This window comes from Blennius ocellaris, assembly GCF_963422515.1.
Source record: "Blennius ocellaris genome assembly, chromosome: 3".
In the NCBI taxonomy this organism is placed as follows: Eukaryota; Metazoa; Chordata; class Actinopteri; order Blenniiformes; family Blenniidae; genus Blennius; species Blennius ocellaris.
Genome location: NC_137652.1, coordinates 735033 through 756410, shown reverse-complemented (window position 1 = coordinate 756410; position 21378 = coordinate 735033). Strand labels below are relative to the sequence as shown.

Here is a 21378-nt window from a genome sequence, read left to right as displayed (position 1 = left end):
AGAAGACTGACGTCCACACGACTGACGTCCAGACGACTGACGCCCAGAGGACTGACGCCCAGAGGACTGACGTCCAGACGACTGACGTCCAGAAGACTGACGCCCAGACGACTGACGTCCAGAAGACTGACGTCCACACGACTCATGTCCAGAAGACTGACGTCCAGAAGACTGACGCCCAGACGACTGACGTCCAGAAGACTGACGCCCAGACGACTGACGTCCACATGACTGACGTCCAGAAGACTGACGTCCACACGACTGACGTCCAGAAGACTGACGTCCAGACGACTGACGTCCAGAAGACTGACGTCCACACGACTGACGTCCAGAGGACTGACGCCCAGAGGACTGACGCCCAGAAGACTGACGTCCAGACGACTGACGCCCAGAGGACTGACGCACAGAGGACTGACGCCCAGAAGACTGACGTCCAGACGACTGACGTCCAGAGTACTGACGTCCAGACGACTGACGTCCAGGGGACTGACGTCCAGGGGACTGACGCCCAGGGGACTGATGCCCAGAGGACTGACGTCCAGAGGGCTGACGTCCAGAAGACTGACGCCCAGACAACTGACGTCCAGACGCCTGACGCCCAGAGGACTGACGTCCAGAGGACTGACGCCCAGAGGACTGACGTCCAGAAGACTGACGTCCAGAGGACTGACGTCCAGAAGACTGACGTCCAGAGGACTGACGCCCAGAGGACTGACGTCCAGAGGATGAGCGACTCAGACGAGGGCGGAGCCTCCTCGGAGGCGGTCCACACTGAAACACCTGAACTTCCTGAAGAAGTGTAAGACCAGTGTTTATATTCCAGTCCAGCTTCATCCTGAGGGACAGATATTGTTTTATAACCTTTAAGGTGACACGTCACAGGGTCTTTTATTTTGTAGTGAAAATAGAACATTTCCAACATAAAGCGGTTCAGCCCAGACTTTACGCTCCGACTCCCCGGAGCTGGTGTGAAGAGGAGGTCCTCCACCTTTCTACAAACCTCCATGGTCCTCACTGGGACCATGACGCTGTTTTTTAAATGTTTGTTTTCCAAAGTCACACATTTGTCTGGTCACTCTGATCGGCCCACTGACAACCTCACACCTGTGAAACACCAACATTTGCGGTTCCAGGTTTTTCCAGGTGAAAGACCTTGAACCAGGACAGAAGGAAGTCTCTCTGGATGTGAGCCTGATGACGTCACAAGACCTGGAGCGGGTCTGTGCTGGACTGGAGGGTCCAGACTGTACCGTGGAGGTTCTGAGGTCAGACGGTCTTCATCCACTTCATGGAAACATTCGCTAGAACTGGTGGTTGGAGTAGAGTCAGGGTTAGATTAGAGTCTGGGTTATTAGAGTCAGGGTTAGATTAGAATCTGGGTTATTAGAGTCAGGGTTATTAGAGTCAGGGTTAGATTAGAGTCAGGGTTATTAGAGTCTGGGTTATTAGAGTCAGGGTTGTTAGAGTCAGGGTTAGATTAGAGTCAGGGTTATTAGAGTCAGGGTTATTAGAGTCAGGGTTAGATTAGAGTCAGGGTTATTAGAGTCAGGGTTAGATTAGAATCAGGGTTAGATTAGAGTCAGGGTTATTAGAGTCAGGGTTAGATTAGAGTCAGGGTTAGATTAGAGTCAGTGTTAGGGGAGAGTCAGGGTTAGATTAGAGTCAGGGTTATTAGAGTCAGAGTCAGACTGAAGAACGACTCCAGAGTCTCAGTTTGTCGCTTTCAAGTGAGACTTTTTCAAAAATGTTGCTATTCTGTTCAAAGGTTCTGTCAGGTTTAGGCTACAGACATTTATTAAATCTGCAAGAAAGAAGAAGACAACAAGAATGAACATTGGTTTTACTCGCGAGGAGAATGAACAGGAGGCGCCCAAGTTACACCTCCGACCCTCTGAGCTCCCTGCCATTCTCCTGCGCTTTTATTTAGATTAAGAGATGGGAGGGTTTACACAGGAAAAAGAAACACATTGCTATGCTAGACATTTGTAGAGAATGGCAGTCTCTTCGGAGGCGTGGGATTCTACCGAGACGTTAGCTGAGGCAAGGTTGCAGTGTTCTTGCTTGTCAGCCTCCGTCAGGGTGCCCTGCCAAGGCAGAACACATGTTTATAGAAAGTTAAAACAACAGCGTCTGAGTTACGCTGCGAAATAAAGACAGAAGGAATAAGATTGAGATTAAGCATGAATATGGAAACTATACATATATAAAAACACTCTGACATATCCCCCCTGTTTTTCATATTTGTGCCTACAGTCTCACATCACTTATAACCAGCCACTTCTCTATGGATTTTCAGCTGTAAGATCATTTTTGCAAGAACACAAACATTTACACTCAGAGTTCTTAATGTTTTATTCTCTCAGCATTTTTATTAGGAGTGATAGGAAAAATCATGTAAACATCAATCTGCAACAATTTCTCAGAGATTTGAGTTACATGCAGGGGAAGGACGTTTATTGGAATGATTAAAATTATGAGTGCACACAATCCTTGAGCTGGCTTAGGAAGGCCATCAGAGATTTTGTTTGGGCCACACCACCACCACACGTCTGCTCGTGCTCATGGTGTGAATTTGGCTGGAGCTTGAACTGTTTCAAGGCACCAGGAGTTGTTTAGGCTTCCAAGGAAATGTTTAGGTTCCAAGGTTGCAGTGTTCTTGCTTATCAGCCTCCGTCAGGGTGCCCCTGCCAAGGCAGAACACATGTTTATACAAAGTTAAAACAACAGCGTCTGAGTTACGCTGCGAAAATAAAGACAGAAGGAATAAGATTGAGATTAAGCATGAATATGGAAACTATACATATATAAAAACACTCTGACAGGTTCTGATCAGATTCTGGAGGTTGAACAAGATTAAACCCACAAACCTTGTGGTGCAAAATGATTTTCTTATAGCAGCTTTGTGATCAATGTGAGCGTCTGTCCTGGTCCAGACTGACAGGTTCCTGGTTGTCGGAGAGACTCTGCTCTGCCCTCAAGGCAAACCCGTCCTCCCTGAGGGAGCTGCACCTGACGGAGGTCCTGCTGTCAGACCACTTCCTACTCAACCTGCTCTGTGATGCTCTGGAGAGTCCACACTGCAGAATCACCACTCTCAGGTAAGTCTGTCCATTACTGGGTCCACCTGGCTTCTTCTCCAGCAAGGTGTTTGTCCCTCTGGACCTGGGGGACGTCCCCCACCGCCGGTCAACATCTGTCCAGAGGAGGTGATTTCAGCAGTCATTACTTCTTGGTCTCAGGTTGTGATCGTGAAGCTAGTATCAGTCAACAGAAGGCCGTCAGTGAACATTCAGACGGTCACCAGATGTTCGGACCTGGAACACCAACGTCTGGAGTCTTTCTGAAGCTCCAGCTTCAGCTCAGTCCTCACTTCTCGTCTCCACCGACAGGCTGGTGGACTGTAGCTTGTCCAGGATCAGCTGTGTTCGTCTGAACGAGGCCATGAAGCGTAACCCTTCCCACCTGGAAGAGCTGGACCTGAGTCAGAACCCCCTGAAGGACTCGGGGGTGGAGGTCCTGTGTGACGGACTGACGGAGGAGAGCTGCCGAGTCCAGAGGCTGAAGTGAGTTTTCTAACTTTAAACACGAATCTAAATGTGTTTGTAGCGTCCAGTCGGTGTTGTAGAAAGCCTCAACTGCTGGTAAATGACTGTTGCTGCCGTCCGCGTCGTCAACCAACGTAAGAGCTAGCTATAAACACAAGTAAACATTTGGACCGTTACACAGCTATTACATCGGCTAGCGTTCCAAAATTATATTTTATGATAAACATTTCAATGAGCTAAAACAATATTTCTCAATAACAAAACAAACCTTGTTCCTGAATTGACTGAAGCTAAACTTTCAAGTTTTAAACGTTTTCCGTGACCTTTTCCGTCTTTAGCCCTGAACCTTTTCTTTCTGCTTTTTCTCCGTCCGTCAAGCATTTCCGTTGCCGAACTTCCGGTTGCTATGGTGACCAAAATAAAAGCTCAAGGCGGTAAAAATAAAAGCGCATACCGTGGCTATAATGTAAATAGTGAAAACTACTCTGTTGGTCTTTACAGTGCTGCTTATCAGAGTGTTTCCGTTGGTTTTTAATGTTTTAGCTGCAGCAGGTCTAACAAGAGCAGCCAGAGACCCGGGTCAGGGTCCACATGGACCCTGGGAAAGGACCGATTCCAGATCAAAGGCCTTCATTCATCTATCTAGTTCGCTGATCCATGATTTCATTTATCGGTCAAAACAACAAGAAACGACAACATTCATGCCTTCGTCCACCAGAAGTGGAGACTCTGGTTGATGATGGAGGTTCAGGCAGTGACTGGAGCCTCGGCCTCCTGCTGGCAACTTCCCACAACCGCACACATTTCCCACAATGCACCTGTCGTCTCAAGCTCCACATGGAACAAGACGTGGTGAAATGAACATTTCTGGACTGAAACAGCGAGTGACGTGTGTTTCCTCCCTCTTGCAGCCTGACGTCCTGCTATCTGACCGGGGACAGCTGCAGACACCTGAATAGAGTCCTGATGTCCACATCTGGTCGTCTTCAAGAGCTCAACCTGAGTCACAACCCTCTAGGAGACATTGGGATGAAGCATCTGTCTGCTGGGTTGAGTAGCTCAGAATGTAAACTGAGAGCTCTGAGGTGAGAGAATCTACGTTTGTAGCTGCTGAATTCCAGAGGACAGTTTGTTTACGTCTCCGTCCTTCTGGCTGTGTTGACAGGTTGTCTCAGTGTAAAGTCACAGACAGAGGCGGAGCTGTTCTGATCGGAGCTCTGGAGAGACGGACCGTCCGTCTGGAGGAGCTGGACCTCCTGGGTAATGACTTCAGCTCCCAGGGATGGATGATGCTGGAACAGTTTCTGATCCAGTCTGGTCTTGGAGCAAATTTGAGGTCAGTAAGATGTGGAGGTTAGTTGAGCTTTAACCTGCTAACCTGAGCTAAACTCTAATGTGAAGAATTCATGTTGTCACTCTATTAGACACTTTTCCATGAAAACCTTCTTGGCCAACTCGCCTCCGACTCCTCAACTCAGTTTGGTTCATTTCCCATTACAATAGAGAACCATGTGGGCGGAGCCACCAGGGAACCATGTGGGCGGGGTCACCAGGGGCCTCCACCCATTACAATAGAGAACCATGTAGGCGGAGCAGCCAAGGAACCATGTGGGCGGAGCCACCAGGGTCCTCCACCCCTTACAATAGAGAACCATGTGGGCGGAGCCACCAGGGAACCATGTGGGTGGAGTAACCTGGAGCCTCCACCCATTACAATAGAGAACCATGTGGGCGGAGCCACCAGGGAACCATGTGGGCGGAGTCACCAGGGAACCATGTGGGCGGAGCCACCAGGGGCCTCGTCACTAAAACATTGTCTAGGATTCCTTCTAGAAATGTTCGTGTGCCCCAAAAACTTCTGATCAGTAAAACGGTGCTCCTGCACACTTTCCTTTCTAGACCCCAGTAGTCCACCTGGAAGGTCCAGTTCAGGCTCCGCCCCCAGTCCACCTGGAAGGTCCAGTTCAGGCTCCGCCCCAGTCCACCTGGAAGGTCCAGTTCAGGCTCCGCCCCCAGTCCACCTGGAAGGTCCAGTTCAGGCTCCGCCCCCAGTCCACCTGGAAGGTCCAGTTCTGGCTCCGCCCCCAGTCCACCTGGAAGGCTCAGTTCAGGCTCCACCCCCTGTCCGCCTGGAAGGTCCAGTTCAGGCTCCGCCCCCAGTCCACCTGGAAGGTCCAGTTCTGGCTCCGCCCCCAGTCCACCTGGAAGGCTCAGTTCAGGCTCCACCCCCTGTCCACCTGGAAGGTCCAGTTCAGGCTCCGCCCCCCAGACCACCTGGAAGGTCCAGTTCAGGCTCCGCCCCCAGTCCACCTGGAAGGTCCAGTTCAGGCTCCGCCCCCAGTCCACCTGGAAGGTCCAGTTCAGGCTCCGCCCCCAGTCCACCTGAAAGGTCTGAGAGGTGGAGGAGAAGAGCTGATCTGAAGGTGGAGGTCAGGAGAGTGACATCATGAGGAGAGTGACATCATAAGGAGAGTGACATCATGGAGGAGAGTGACATCATGGAGAGTGACATCTTGAGGAGAGTGACATCATGGAGAGTGACATCTTGAGGAGAGTAACATCATGGAGAGTGACATCATGAGGAGAGTGACATCATGGGGAGTGACATCATAGAGGGTGAAGCAGTGTTCATTCACAGAAATGGTTTCAAAGAGGAGGAAGGAATAGAAGTCCTGCTGACTGATCAACAATGTTTGTCCTGTTGCTGCAGTGGAATCAGATGTTGGTTGTTCTGTTGCTGCAGTGGAATCAGATGTTGGTTGTTCTGTTGCTGCAGTGGAATCAGATGTTGGTTGTTCTGTTGCTGCAGTGGAATCAGATGTTGGTTGTTCTGTTGCTGCAGTGGAATCAGATGTTGGTTGTTCTGTTGCTGCAGTGGAATCAGATGTTGGTTGTTCTGTTGCTGCAGTGGAATCAGATGTTGGTTGTTCTGTTGCTGCAGTGGAATCAGATGTTGGTTGTTCTGTTGCTGCAGTGGAATCAGATGTTGGTTGTCCTGTTGCTGCAGTGGAATCAGATGTAAGTTGTTCTGTTGCTGCAGTGGAATCAGATATAAGTTGTTCTGTTGCTGCAGTGGAATCAGATGTTGGTTGTCCTGTTGCTGCAGTGGAATCAGATGTTGGTTGTCCTGTTGCTGCAGTGGAATCAGATGTTGGTTGTTCTGTTGCTGCAGTGGAATCAGATGTTGGTTGTTCTGTTGCTGCAGTGGAATCAGATGTTGGTTGTCCTGTTGCTGCAGTGGAATCAGATGTAAGTTGTTCTGTTGCTGCAGTGGAATCAGATGTTGGTTGTCCTGTTGCTGCAGTGGAATCAGATGTAAGTTGTTCTGTTGCTGCAGTGGAATCAGATGTTGGTTGTCCTGTTGCTGCAGTGGAGTCAGATGTTGGTTGTCCTGTTGCTGCAGTGGAATCAGATGTAAGTTGTTCTGTTGCTGCAGTGGAGTCAGATGTTGGTTGTTCTGTTGCTGCAGTGGAGTCAGATGTTGGTTGTTCTGTTGCTGCAGTGGAATCAGATGTTGGTTGTTCTGTTGCTGCAGTGGAGTCAGATGTTGGTTGTCCTGTTGCTGCAGTGGAATCAGATGTTGGTTGTTCTATTGCTGCAGTGGAATCAGATGTTGGTTGTCCTGTTGCTGCAGTGGAGTCAGATGTTGGTTGTCCTGTTGCTGCAGTGGAATCAGATGTTGGTTGTCCTGTTGCTGCAGTGGAGTCAGATGTTGGTTGTCCTGTTGCTGCAGTGGAATCAGATGTTGGTTGTTGTGTTGCTGCAGTGGAATCAGATGTTGGTTGTTGTGTTGCTGCAGTGGAGTCAGATGTTGGTTGTTGTGTTGCTGCAGTGGAATCAGATGTTGGTTGTTGTGTTGCTGCAGTGGAGTCAGATGTTGGTTGTCCTGTTGCTGCAGTGGTATCAGGTGTTGGTTGTCCTGTTGCTGCAGTGGAGTCAGATGTTGGTTGTCCTGTTGCTGCAGTGGTATCAGGTGTTGGTTGTCGTGTTGCTGCAGTGGAGTCAGATGTTGGTTGTCCTGTTGCTGCAGTGGTATCAGGTGTTGGTTGTTGTGTTGCTGCAGTGGAATCAGATGTTGGTTGTTGTGTTGCTGCAGTGGAGTCAGATGTTGGTTGTCCTGTTGCTGCAGTGGTATCAGATGTTGGTTGTCCTGTTGCTGCAGTGGAATCAGATGTTGGTTGTTCTGTTGCTGCAGTGGAATCAGATGTTGGTTGTTCTGTTGCTGCAGTGGAGTCAGATGTTGGTTGTCCTGTTGCTGCAGTGGAATCAGATGTTGGTTGTTGTGTTGCTGCAGTGGAGTCAGATGTTGATTGTCCTGTTGCTGCAGGTGAGTCAGATGTTGGTTGTCCTGTTGCTGCAGTGGAATCAGATGTTGGTTGTTGTGTTGCTGCAGTGGAGTCAGATGTTGGTTGTCCTGTTGCTGCAGTGGTATCAGATGTTGGTTGTCCTGTTGCTGCAGTGGTATCAGGTGTTGGTTGTCCTGTTGCTGCAGTGGAATCAGATGTTGGTTGTCCTGTTGCTGCAGTGGTATCAGGTGTTGGTTGTTCTGTTGCTGCAGTGGAATCAGATGTTGGTTGTTGTGTTGCTGCAGTGGAATCAGATGTTGGTTGTTCTGTTGCTGCAGTGGAATCAGATGTTGGTTGTTGTGTTGCTGCAGTGGAATCAGATGTTGGTTGTCCTGTTGCTGCAGTGGAATCAGATGTTGGTTGTTGTGTTGCTGCAGTGGAGTCAGATGTTGGTTGTCCTGTTGCTGCAGGTGAGTCAGATGTTGGTTGTCCTGTTGCTGCAGTGGAATCAGATGTTGGTTGTTGTGTTGCTGCAGTGGAGTCAGATGTTGGTTGTCCTGTTGCTGCAGGTGAGTCAGATGTTGGTTGTCCTGTTGCTGCAGTGGAATCAGATGTTGGTTGTTGTGTTGCTGCAGTGGAGTCAGATGTTGGTTGTCCTGTTGCTGCAGTGGTATCAGATGTTGGTTGTCCTGTTGCTGCAGTGGTATCAGGTGTTGGTTGTCCTGTTGCTGCAGTGGAATCAGATGTCGATTGTCCTGTTGCTGCAGTGGTATCAGGTGTTGGTTGTTCTGTTGCTGCAGTGGAATCAGATGTTGGTTGTTCTGTTGCTGCAGTGGAATCAGATGTTGGTTGTTCTGTTGCTGCAGTGGAGTCAGATGTTGGTTGTTCTGTTGCTGCAGTGGAGTCAGATGTTGGTTGTCCTGTTGCTGCAGGTGAGTCAGATGTTGGTTGTCCTGTTGCTGCAGTGGAATCAGATGTTGGTTGTTGTGTTGCTGCAGTGGAGTCAGATGTTGGTTGTCCTGTTGCTGCAGTGGTATCAGATGTTGGTTGTCCTGTTGCTGCAGTGGTATCAGGTGTTGGTTGTCCTGTTGCTGCAGTGGAATCAGATGTTGGTTGTCCTGTTGCTGCAGTGGTATCAGGTGTTGGTTGTCCTGTTGCTGTAGTGGAATCAGATGTTGGTTGTTCTGTTGCTGCAGTGGAGTCAGATGTTGGTTGTTCTGTTGCTGCAGTGGAATCAGGTGTTGGTTGTCTCGGTCCACAGATAAAAGAAGGTTTTCACTGAGGAATGTTCCTGGTATCATCACATGTCTCATCACCTGCATGTCTGTTCTGGTTCACAGACAATCTTTCTTTCTTCAAAACAAAAGTCTGAACACACTTTGTTCCCACAGGTGGAGCTCCAGCAGCAGAGACGCCAGACGTCATTCCACCTCCACCTTCCCCATCCCCTTCCCCTCCACCTCCACCTCCACCTCCACCTTCCCCTTCCCCTCCACCTCCACCTCCACCTCCACCTCCACCTTCCCCTTCACCTCCACCTCCAGTGAAGGTGAATATGAAAATGATGGTGTATATTCACAGTGAAAATACTGACCTTTAAACATACAGTCGTACGTAAAAAGTAGTTGAAAGCCGTACGTCAGTAAAAGCAAGTCCGTCACTTGTTCGGGACTTGATGTCAGTAAAACTCCAGTTCGGAGCAAATCTCCTGAAGGGTTCAGCTGCAGTCCTGGTGCAGAAGGTAGACCTGGGGTCCACTACACCTCCTGGTGTTGTGGACACCAGAAGGTAGACCTGGGGTCCACTACACCTCCTGGTGTTGTGGACACCAGAAGGTAGACCTGGGGTCCACTACACCTCCTGGTGTTGTGGACACCAGAAGGTAGACCTGGGGTCCACTATACCTCCTGGTGTTGTGGATGTGAGAAGAACTTTTTCAAAGTGTCTTGAAGAATTCCTCCTCTATGTGCCTCAGACATCCGTTGGTTCAATTCCAGACTGTGAACCACCTTCTTTGGTCTCAATCAAAACTGAGCAAGATGAAGACCTGGCCTTGACCCCTCATGTGAGCCACCTGGACCAGTCCACAGTCCAGCAGCTTCTGGGAGTCAGTGTTTTAACACCTTGTCAAAAACATCTACAGATGAGAACCGTGTTCATCTATTGTGATATTTGGAGAGACTGAGGAGTGAAGGACTCATCGTCCATTTCTGTCCCGTAAAGGACACAAGAACGATCCCACAGTAAAGAAACGTTACCAGACACCTGTGGGGGCGGGGTCAAAGAGGTCATGAACTACAGCCCACAGTAGACCAGGCAGTTCAGGGTCTTGCTTGAGGGCACTGCAGCATGTAGGCAGGCAGAGATGGGAATTGAACCTGCAACCTTCCTAGTGGGAGACGAGCTCTGTCCCAGCTGAGCCACCGTCCACTCCTACAGATCAGTCAACAATTAAAGGAGTCACAGGAAGTGAGTGGAACTTTTCCTGCCAGATCTATTGATCAAAGCTTTTGGGTCTTTGTCTCCTTTGATGTGGTGAAACGTTCACGTCTCTCAGAGTTTTCCCTGAAACAACATTTGTCAGAAGGAAACTCTCTTCTCTAATAGACCACATCGTCTTGGAGAGATTGTTTTTCACACACACACACACACGCACACGCACACCCGCACGCACGCGTGTTATGTGTGAAAGGCTGACACGCACACGCGTTGCTTCAGAACATACACACTTTATTCTCCAGTCTCCTGTGTTTTCCTTACACGTGACGTTGCATCCCATAATCCTCACACCATCTCTTAAAGGGACCGTAACCACTATTAAGCAACATACAGCAACCCATGTATCACTGTGTGACCATGTTATTAGAACATAACATTTTCCTCCCCCCCACGAAAGAGCAAACAGCATACCACCCCAACTAACAACCAACCCAAACAGTCGTCAGAAAACTGAACATCTAAGTACGATATCGAATGTCCTAGAACCGGAAAGAAACTGTGAAGGCAACCGCTAGACTAAGCATGGTAAGTCGCGACATAGTCCTGCAAGGCAACAGGCCGAGCCCTGGCCCGCACCGGCCTCAGGTCCGGCACCACCACCTCCTGGCGTGGCGCCGCGGGGGGCGGGACAGGGGCGGGGGGTGCAACCGGGGCCGGGGGCGGGCCCGGATCAGTGGCCATGTTGTAGGGGAATGGTGACTGGGCTCGTGCCGTGGCCAAGTGCTCAGAGAGGGGTGCTGGGACTTTCCTCAGCCTACTCGCATGCCACCGTGAGCCGTCGTCGAGCAGAAATGTGGCGGGGCCAAGAAGGCGACTGATCTGTCTAGGTTGAGACCAGAACGAGGCCAACTTGTTGTGCCGCTGCGGCCGTCGAGCCCTGACCCAGTCGGAGACCTGAAGGGACGGAGGCCTCGCCCTGCGCTTCCTGTCAACCCTTTCCCTCGTCTCCTGCTGCCGTGCAGCAACAGTCTCTCGGATACGGGCCAGGGAGGGCATGGGAAAGTCACTATTTGGTGCTCGGAGCCTGTGTAATGGCAGTCCCAAGTCTCGTCCGAGCATCAGAGACGCTGGTGACACAAGCGTGGTGGAGTGATGGCTTGCCCTGTAGTGCAGCAAGGTCTGGTTGAGCGCCTCCTCGAACGCACAGCCTTGGGCCAGGTGTGCACGGATCCCGTTCTTCAGTGTTGCATTAAAACGCTCTACTCCACCGTTGGCCTGTGGGTGGTAAAAAGCGGTTCGGATGTGCTTGACACCCCTGCTGGCAAGAAAGTCAGAGAACTCAGCAGATGTCATCTGCGGGCCATTATCCGTTGTTATGGCCCGAGGCACGCCCCAACGGGCAAAGAGGCCATCCAGTATCCGAACCATGACGTGCGACGTCACCGTCCCCACTGGCACAACCTCCGGCCACTTAGAGTGGAGGTCATAAACGACCACCAGGAAGCGCTGGTGGTGGGGAACACCACGGCCATGGATTTCCCCACAGATGTCCAGCTGTACATGTTCCCAGGGACGTGAAGGCCAGGGGAGCGGTTGCAGGGGAGGGGTTGAAGGGGGTCCGGTTTTCCCACTGAGGAGGCACGCTGAGCAGTCCTGGACCAGATGTTCAATATCGCGGTCGATGGCTGGCCACCACACCAACTCACGGCACCGCTGCTTGAGTTTCACGATTCCCAGGTGACCCTCATGTGCCATTGACAGGACGCGTGCACGCAAAGTGTTTGGGACGACGGTGCAGAGCCCCCTCGAGACACATGTGTCTGCCCAGCAGGAGAGCTCATCTTTCACCCGAGCAAACGGTTTCAACTCTTCCGGGATGTGGGACGGCCAGCCGTTTCTGATGTAGGTGCACAGCTTGGATAGTATCGGGTCTCTTCCTGATTCAGTGTTCAGTTCCTCCAGTGTGACTACTGGCTGCAATGGTGCATAGAGCGCTTGGATGAGAGCCGGTTCTTCATCGTGTGATGGTACAGAAGGGTTTGGGGCTGCGATGGAGCGAGAGAGGAGATCTGCCACCACGTTTTCCCTGCCCGGCGTGAAGATGAGGTCATAGTGGTACTGGCGGAGGCGTTCCGCCCAGCAATGGAGTCGGAGAGGCTTGTGTCCCGAACCTGACGTGGAGAGCACTGTTGTGAGGGCCTGGTGGTCCGTCCTGATGGTGAAATGACGGCCATAAACATACATGTGCCACCTCTCGCACGCCCACACACAGGCCAACGCTTCACGTTCACCCACGGAGTACCGCTGCTCAGTGGGTGTCAGGGCCCGAGATGCGAAGGCGATTGGCCTCTCCGTGCCGTCATGAAGCTGCGACAGGACAGCTCCAACTGCAGCCGTGGAGGCGTCGCAGGTGATGAAGGTTGGGCTTGAGAGGCTGAAATGGGCGAGGACAGGAGGTGAGGTTAATTGTTTTTTCAACATGGAAAATGACTCAGAGCACTGTGGTGACCAAGCCCACGGCTCCTCCTTCTTCAGGAGCTGGCGGAGGGGTGCTGTCGTTTGCGAGTAGTTGGGCAGGAAACGCAAATAATAAGCCGTCATTCCTAGGAACGATGCGACCTGTGTGGTGGAGGTTGGTTCAGGGATGCGTTGTATTGCGTCAACGTTGGAAGAGAGAGGTGCAATGCCATCAGCTGAGAGGCGGAATCCAATAAAGTCCACAGTCGGTACTGAGAAGAGACATTTCTCCCCGTTCAGTGTCAGGTGATGTTTGGTGAGGGTCACAAACACTCTGTGTAAGCGGGCATCATGGGTGGCTTGGTCTGGCCCATGCACCACAATGTCATCCAGGTAAACTGCTGTCCCCGGGACCCCAGCGAGAATTGTAGACATGACCTTTTGGAAGCAGCTGGGGGCAGAGCTAAGACCAAACGGCATGCGTGTGTACCTGAACACCCCAGCGTGTGTCACAAATGCTGTCAGGTCCCGGCTGGCCGGGTGAAGGGGAACTTGTAGGTAGCCCTGGCGTAAATCCAACTTTGTGAAGACCGTTGATCCATGGAAAAGAGAGGTGAGCTCCTCAGCTGTAGGTAAAGGATATTTGTCTGGAATGATAGCTTTGTTGACCTGTCGCAGATCCACACAGACCCGGAGACCCCCTGACTTTTTCTGTGCGACCACCAGGTTTGAGATCCAGGGTGCTGCATTTATTGGCTCGATGATGCCCTCTTCTAGCAGGGAGGTGAGCTCTGCGGTGACACCCTCCCGGAAGGTGAGTGGCAGGCGTCTGAGGGGCTGAATAACTGGTGTCACGGCAGGGTCAACCAGGGGCCGATGACTGAATGCTGTCAAGCAGCCCAGGCCGTCGAACAGCGCTGGCCACTGCTGGTGCATCGTTGGGAAGACCTGCATTATAGCTCTTCCACTATTGTCCATCAGAGAGAAGCCCAGTGCAATGAAGAGATCGAGGCCAAGAAGGTTGGTTCCCCGCTGTGCCACATGAAAAGGGAAGGAGGGAAGGTGCGTCGTACCATAACGGACAGGCAGGTCAATTGTGCCCACAATCTCAATGGCAGAATTTGCATATCCCCGCAAGCTTGTGGATGGGGGTCCCAGTGGCATGCGGGAAAAGAATTTCCTATATGTGGCCAAATTGAGGAGCAACGCTGCAGCCGCAGTGTCCAGGATGAGTGGCACGCTTACCTCCCCCAGCTGCACTGTGCAAGTTTTGAATGATACTCGTGTAGAACGGATATTACTAATTTCTGTGTATCCGGAAGTGGACTGGGGAAGCCTGTGCTGCTGTGCTTCATTGGTTGGCGCTGAACGACAGACTTTAGCAAAGTGGTTTAATTTAGAACAGTTTCTGCAAACCTGTCCACGGGCAGGGCACTGTGATGCTCTTGTAGCATGAGAACTGGATCCACAGTTGCCGCAATTGCGCCTGGAGCCCACAGCGGGGCGCTGTCTATTCATTTGTTGCACAGGCAGGCTGTCATCGCTATCAGTGGACGGGGAAAACTGAGACGTTTCTGGGCGCCGCAACTGTTGTGCTAAAGCTGTGTGGTGAGCAGGGCTGGTCAGTAGAGTAGAGCATTCAAGAGCACATTCCACTTGCAACGCTATTTTAATAGCATCAGTCAGTGTCAAATCATCAGGTTCCATAAGCAGTTTTTCGCGTGTCTTGTCACATGACGTGCCTTCTATCAGCTGGTCCCTGATCATTTGGTCATGCAACGCTCCATACTCACAGGCTCGTGCCAGCTCACGTAGGTCAGCTACAAAAGTCTGTATGGACTCGCCGGGTCGTTGGTGGCGCTTCCTGAGCCTGTACCGCCGTATCAGGACACGTTGTTTCCCAGAAAAATGGTCCGTCAGCAGCTTGACTGTAGCCTCGAAGGTTGTTGCTGAGCCGAGCGCTCCAAGAACACGCTGGCCCTCGGTACCGAGGCAGTGGACGAGGATAGCGGTCTTTCGCTTGTCGGGGAGCTCGTCACGGGAGAATCCGAGCGCATCAACATAGGCATTAAAACCTGTCAGCCACCGTGTCCAAGGTACTGCGGGTTCCCCGGGCACCGCGAGAAACACTTCGGGTGGGGGAAGGCTAAATCCAGCCATCCTTGTCGCCAAATGTTATGTGTGAAAGGCTGACACGCACACGCGTTGCTTCAGAACATACACACTTTATTCTCCAGTCTCCTGTGTTTTCCTTACACGTGACGTTGCATCCCATAATCCTCACACCATCTCTTAAAGGGACCGTAACCACTATTAAGCAACATACAGCAACCCATGTATCACTGTGTGACCATGTTATTAGAACATAACAACGCGCACGCACGCACGGCACGCACGCACGCACGCACGCACGCACGCACGCACGCACGCACACACACACACACACACACACACACACACACACACACACACACACACACACACACACACTGTTCTTGTTTAAAGCTCTTCTGGGGACTTGTTTGACGTCTCCACACGTCAGCAGATGTGATGATTTCCTCCATTTTCAACACAAATGTTCATTTTTGGTTAAGATTAATGTCTTGATGTCAAATGATTGGTTTCCTGTCCTGCAGTTTACTGTCCAATGTTGTCTTGTTTCTTCAGGTGTCCCACATGGAAGTACACAGGTGAGACAAAACTGACATCAAAGACATTTCATCAATTGGATTCAGCTCAAAGAAGCAGAGGGATGTTTTAGTGGCCTGAGAGAGAAATGAAGCATTTTCCTTCTGACGCAGCTCATTTCTGACCAAACTGGCTTTTCTTTTTCTTTTTTGTAAACCAGAAGGCTGGTGCCTGGTCATCTGGTAGTTCTACCAGCTCAGATCAAAGGTAATATCTGGTCATTGACCAATTTGTTACATTATTGTTGTTGTGCAAAGTTCTGGACTTGTTTCCAAATGCAGTAAAAGAAACAAAGAAAGAAAGAAAAGCAATACCAGCCAACATTCTGCATGTGTTCATCAAGCAGGGCTCATTAATCATGAATCATTAATTCTTCATATTAGAAGTGAAGCAGTCGGAGGTTCCAGGTTGTCCAGGTCAACAAAGACACGTCCAATCTCCGCCTCTTCTCCCAGAAGCCATTCATGGTTGGCCAAACGATCACGTCTACGCTCTGCTGGTCAGTATGCAGTACTACACTGGTTTCCACTCTGAACCACGTCTTGAGACTTTTACTGAAGTTCTACACCCAAACAGCTTCGGGAGGAACATATTTCATTTATTTATATTTTTATTAGCGACTTTTTGGAGCCAATATGTTTTTAATGATTTTAAAACGATTTGACCACCATCAGGTTACTCAGACCTTGAACCAAAGTCAAGAAGAGAAGGTGCAGAGGTGGAGAAGCTGGAGGTGGAGAAGCTGGAGGTGGAGGAGCTGGAGGTGGAGAAGCTGGAGGTGGAGGAGCTGGAGGTGGAGGAGCAGGAGCTGGACCAGGTGGGTGGAGGTTCACTTCATACAGAGTTCTGCTCTTCTGTCCTCCGTCCACCTTCACTGCGACATTGGAAATGTGTGACGGCAGATCATCTTATTTATTCCTGAAGGTCTTAAGGTTTAAGTTCCTTTACAAACACATTTAATTGTCCAACAGTTCAGAGATTGTGTTGTTTTGCCACATAGTGACTGACCCAGTGTGTCTCTCGTGTTCAACTCCACCTTCCTCAACTCCTCGATCGCTTGTTTCTGCTCTTTCAAACTCTGATTCCTCTTTCATCCTGTTAAGCTGCTTCTGGAGAACAATCCTCACTCAGCTGATGTGTTGCACTCAGATCACTTTATACCCGTCATATTATCACAACGTTGTTTTGAAAACTAATTGTGGGTTTTGTGACCCTTTCAGACTCCGTCATACTTTGAGCCCGAGGTCGTTCATGAGCAAGGCAGTGTCTCCTACAGGTAATCAAACTCACTGTTTTCTCTGTTCACATGAAATATTGTCCCACAATGCTTCTGGTTTTTATTCTAGTTTTCGTCTCCAGAAGCGTCATCAGAGTTTACATGTAACTGAATTTACATGTTAAGCAACATTATTATTTATACAGCGTGTAGAACAGCGGTGCTCAACACGTTGATCGCGATCTACCAGTCGATCAAAGGTAGTAATAGTAGATCACATGACATTAGAAAAAAGAAATAGACGCTGGTGTAATGAAACTGATTTACCTCTCCGAATTACGAGCACGATCGAACGCAGCGTCAGATGACGGCTGAATTTTTCTGACCTTCAGGTCACCGCACACGTGCAAACGATGACGCTAAGTGTGGCGAAGCTAGCTAACAAGCTAGTCAGCGAATTACCGCTAATTTGAAGCCCTCGCCTTTTTCTTTTAAACGAGAGAAAGTTTTGGTCATCAAAAACAAGTCGGGGGGGGTGGGGGGGGGGGGGGGGGCTGGACCAAGTGAGAAGACGAAGACGTGTCACTTTCATGAGGAATGGAAAGTGGACTTTTTTTTCACGATGTCATTTTGGAAGTGCGTTTGTCTCGTCTGCCAGTCGACCGTCACAATACCAAAGATCAAAGTAACATCAAAGTAAACTCAGTCATGACAATGTTCATAGTTAATTATGTCGTGTTGCTCAATATTGGCTCATACGGTTTTGCAAGGTACATCATTATACATTGTACATATAAAGAATCCTCAATATATTTGAAAATAAATATATGTTTTGCATTTTTGTAGTGGGTGGATCACTTTGACTTGGTCGTTTTATAAAGTAGCGCGCAGGCTGAAAACGTGTGCCCCCCCCCCCCCCCCCCCCCCCCCCCCCCCCGCTGTAGGAGCTTGAAAAAGAAGTGCCCTCGTCATGGAGACACATTTAATGACCTCTACCTTTGACCCTCCGGGCCACTAGGGGCGCCATGGCGGCTGGCCGGCGCCCCTAGTGGCCCGGAGCAATATGACCTCCGGCTACATCAACATGTCCGTCCCAGTGAGGACACAAAGCAGCTTCTCTGCACATCCAACATCTGGATTGTGCTGCAGGTTCCGAGGCCGGCGTCCAGGTGTGTTCCTGTGTGGACGCACCGGTCTGGGCTTCACAATGACTGGACGGGGACACTTGGTGTACAGGACCGTCCAGTGGGAGGAGGACGTCCTCCAGTCAGCAGGGAGGGTCCCTGCAGGGCCCCTGTTCCAGGTCCAGGGTGAGACCGGCGCCGTGTCCCAGCTGCACCTCCTGCACTGTGAAGTGAAGCAGCAGTCAGGTACTTCAGGGACTCGCTGTGGACACTGCTGGGCTCCGGGAGGGTGTGGACTTACAACGTCCTTGTCTCTGCAGCTGCACTGTCCCCCAGTCTGCATGTGGTCCACATGGGCGATGAAGGGATGAGCCTCCTGGAACCCCTGCAGATAAACGACACACATGTGGTTGTGGACGTCCACCACTTCTCTAGCTTTGGCCTGGTGTCGGTCATAGACTTCTTCAAAGGCGTTCTGAACATTCCCAGACTGATCAAGAGCAAAGTTCTGCTGTTCCACCGCCCCACCTGGACGCTGGACAGCCAAAAGGTCAACGTCTTCCTGCTGCCAAACAACGTCCCGCTGGAGGAGGTGAAGGACAGCGAGCTAACAGTTCCTGCAGTTTAGACTTGTTTTAGAGCTGATTGTCCATTGATAGCTGAGCTGCTGCCTGGGGGCGGGGACATAGTGCTCCGGGTCTGTCCCCAATGTGTCCTCAACGTGTCCCCAACATGCCCCAACCTGTCCCCAGCATGTTCCCAGCGTGTCCCCAACATGCCCCAACGTGTCCCCAACGTGTCCCTAACATGTCCCCAACATGTCCCAGCATGTCCCCAACGTGTCCCCAGCATGCCCCCAATATGTCCCCAGCATGCCCCCAATATGTCCCCAGCATGTCCCAGCATGTCCCCAGCATGTCCCCAGCATGTCCCCAGCATGTCCCCCACACACTGTCTGGGACTATCAGGTGACTGCTGGTGTGAAAGAGACTGTTGCTTTAAGCTCTTTATTGACGCCTCTTGTTTAAAAGTCCTCGTTGTTCTTCTGAAGGTCAAATGTCAACAAAGAAATGCAGAATACCTGGAGGCCACGAGTCTCTGTCAGCTGGTTGTCCACCACTCGTACTCTCTGCAGTGTCCCGAGGCCACCTTGGTACAACCCAGGGTGAGTATTTACAACATAGCAGGAAGTAATACTCACCTTGGTACAACCCAGGGTGAGTATTTACAACCCAGGGTGAGTATTTACAACATAGCAGGAAGTAATACTCACCTTGGTACAACCCAGGGTGAGTATTTACAACCCAGGGTGAGTATTAACAACATAGCAGGGTTAAGTGGTGAATTACTTTACACCAGGAGAAAATAAGCCACGATTCAAAAAGTCTTTCGACTCCAGCCGTAATATTAAATGTTCTTATTAGTTTCTAAAAAGAAAAAGCATCAGTAGGAGTGAAGTAAACTGAAGTACACTGTACACAATAAATACATTCTTGAAGTACGATACTTCAGTTCTTACTCTGCTACAACTTTCAGAGTTCCTTATTTGACTTGCGCTTCGGGAAGGAACATCACCCCAACTTTGAAATCCGTCTGGTGCCGACGACCCAGGACGCCGCCCTGGTGGTCCGAGACCAGGACCAGACCACCGTGTGGAATACTGCATGAAGCTGACGGGTACACAAGGTTTGACTAACCTGAACTTAACTGTAACCTAACCCACCCTGAACCTAACCTAACCTAACCTAACCCTAACCTAACCTAACCTAACCTAACCCTAGCCTAACCTAACCTAGCCTAACCTAACCCTAACCTAACCTAACCTAACCTAACCCTAGCCTAACCTAACCTAGCCTAACCTAATCCTAACCTAACCTAACCTAACCTAACCCTAGCCTAACCTAACCTAACCTAACCCTAGCCTAACCTAACCTAACCCTAACCTAACCTAACCTAACCTAACCCTAGCCTAACCTAACCTAGCCTAACCTAACCCTAACCTAACCTAACCTAACCTAACCCTAGCCTAACCTAACCTAGCCTAACCCTAGCCTAACCTAACCTAGCCTAACCTAACCCTAACCTAACCTAACCCTAACCTAACCTAACCTAACCCCTGACCTGGACGTTACGGTGGCCGACAAGCAGAAACATACAAACCACAACAGAAACTTGTTTGTTAAACTTCCTGCATCAAGTTTCCACAGGACAGAACTTCTCCTCAGCTTTAAAACTGGATTCCTTAAAAAAAAAAAAAAAAAAAAAGCCATCTGCAAACGCTCTACTTATTTTTGAATATTTACCTTTTAAAGGCATATTTATAATCAATCAGTGTATAAAGTGAGGTCTGTATGAAAAGCTTGAGAACCACTGCAGTACGCATACTTAAGGAACCACTTCAGAATGTTTCACCTTCCTCTGTATTTTATGATTGTAAGAAATAATCACGTGATTCTCGTTGGTTTTAAAGTTCTGCAGTTGCTCCAAACTTGGTTTTCCAGCAGTGACGTCACTACTGGAAGACTTTGGCATGACCCCTGTGGAACTTCACTAAATATAGTTTCAAGTGATTATTTTGGCTTTATTTGACACATTAAGAAATAGAGGAATGTTAAAAGTGCTGAAATGGACTTTTAATAGCAGTTTTTCAACGTGTATGTCGAGTTGAATCAATGTTGATAATAACATGGTTGAATCAGGTTGATTCATCGTCTGGGTTCATTGAAAGTTCAAGATTATTTGAATGTTGATCACAGCGAGCAAATTGAAAGTTACTGTCAATGTTCTGACATCAAGGTTGATCTCAGTCTTCAGCCTGACGAAGTGACAATGTTGATTCTATAACTTGTTGCTCTCTGGGCTGCGTGGCTCCACGGTGCTTTAGTGGATCTTCACGTTCAGCAGAACAGGAGACCCATCCAACATGGCGGCGCTGCAGACATGAGCAGGAGACCCATCCAACATGGCGGCGCTGCGGACATGAACAGGAGACCCATCCAACATGGCGGCGCTGCAGGTATGAGCAGGAGACCCATCCAACATGGCGGCGCCGCAGACGCGTGACAGGCTGAGGCCTCAGGGCAGACGAGCCGTCCGTGTTGAAACTCAGCTCTGCCCCCTGGTGGTCTGGAGTCTCTCCTGCAGCGCGTTTCGCACTTGTCGGCCACCGTAGTTCGTTTTAAACAGCTCCTTCACTTTGAGAGAAACCAGGTGCTTTGATGCCTTGCTCTGCAGGTCCAGACCTCCAGGCCCCCCCGAAGACCAGGCTGGTCTCCATGAGGAAGGGATTTATCGACAGGGTGTCCATGTGCAACGTTCTAATGCTGCTGGACGAACTCCGGCAGGAAAACGTCCTGAACGAGCAGGAGTACCGTCACGTCCACGTCCTGCAGCCCGACAGCCACAGAGCGGCCACGGCGCTCGTCGACATGGTGGCCAATAAAGGAGATCCGGCCAGCGGGATCATGATCCGGGCCTTTCTTAAAATAGACCCTTTTCTCTTTGCTGACCTGAACCCTTGAGCCAGGCGCCGTGTCCCGAGGGACGAGGCGCCACTCCTGTTGGATCACTGCACATTTACAAGTCGTGTGAAAAACGCTGAGTCGTGGAGAAATAACGTGTTT

The 21378-nt window shown here is 50.2% G+C and overlaps 2 protein-coding genes across 2 annotated transcripts in view; both read left to right on the top strand.

Moving 5' to 3' along the window:
• LOC308148849 (uncharacterized protein) overlaps nt 1-20959 on the top strand; it is a 62299-nt gene extending 41340 nt beyond the window's left edge. The window contains exons 22-36 of the mRNA XM_080520380.1: nt 1134-1265; nt 2934-3098; nt 3390-3563; nt 4457-4630; nt 4711-4881; nt 9223-9380; nt 15395-15417; nt 15576-15622; nt 15799-15914; nt 16090-16232; nt 16636-16691; nt 17781-18001; nt 18076-18347; nt 18807-18920; nt 19292-20959. Of these exons, the coding sequence (XP_080376506.1) occupies nt 1134-1265; nt 2934-3098; nt 3390-3563; nt 4457-4630; nt 4711-4881; nt 9223-9380; nt 15395-15417; nt 15576-15622; nt 15799-15914; nt 16090-16232; nt 16636-16691; nt 17781-18001; nt 18076-18347; nt 18807-18920; nt 19292-19423 (2098 nt within the window). The 3' untranslated portion in view covers nt 19424-20959. The remainder of the gene's footprint in view (nt 1-1133; nt 1266-2933; nt 3099-3389; nt 3564-4456; nt 4631-4710; nt 4882-9222; nt 9381-15394; nt 15418-15575; nt 15623-15798; nt 15915-16089; nt 16233-16635; nt 16692-17780; nt 18002-18075; nt 18348-18806; nt 18921-19291) is intronic.
• LOC308148853 (caspase-1-A-like) lies at nt 19437-21372 on the top strand. Its single transcript, XM_080520386.1, has 3 exons — nt 19437-19441; nt 20640-20771; nt 20990-21372. Exons 2-3 carry the CDS (start codon nt 20696-20698, stop codon nt 21274-21276), a joined length of 363 nt encoding a protein of 120 aa, XP_080376512.1. The 5' UTR covers nt 19437-19441; nt 20640-20695; the 3' UTR covers nt 21277-21372.
• Nucleotides 21373-21378: the final 6 nt, after the last annotated feature.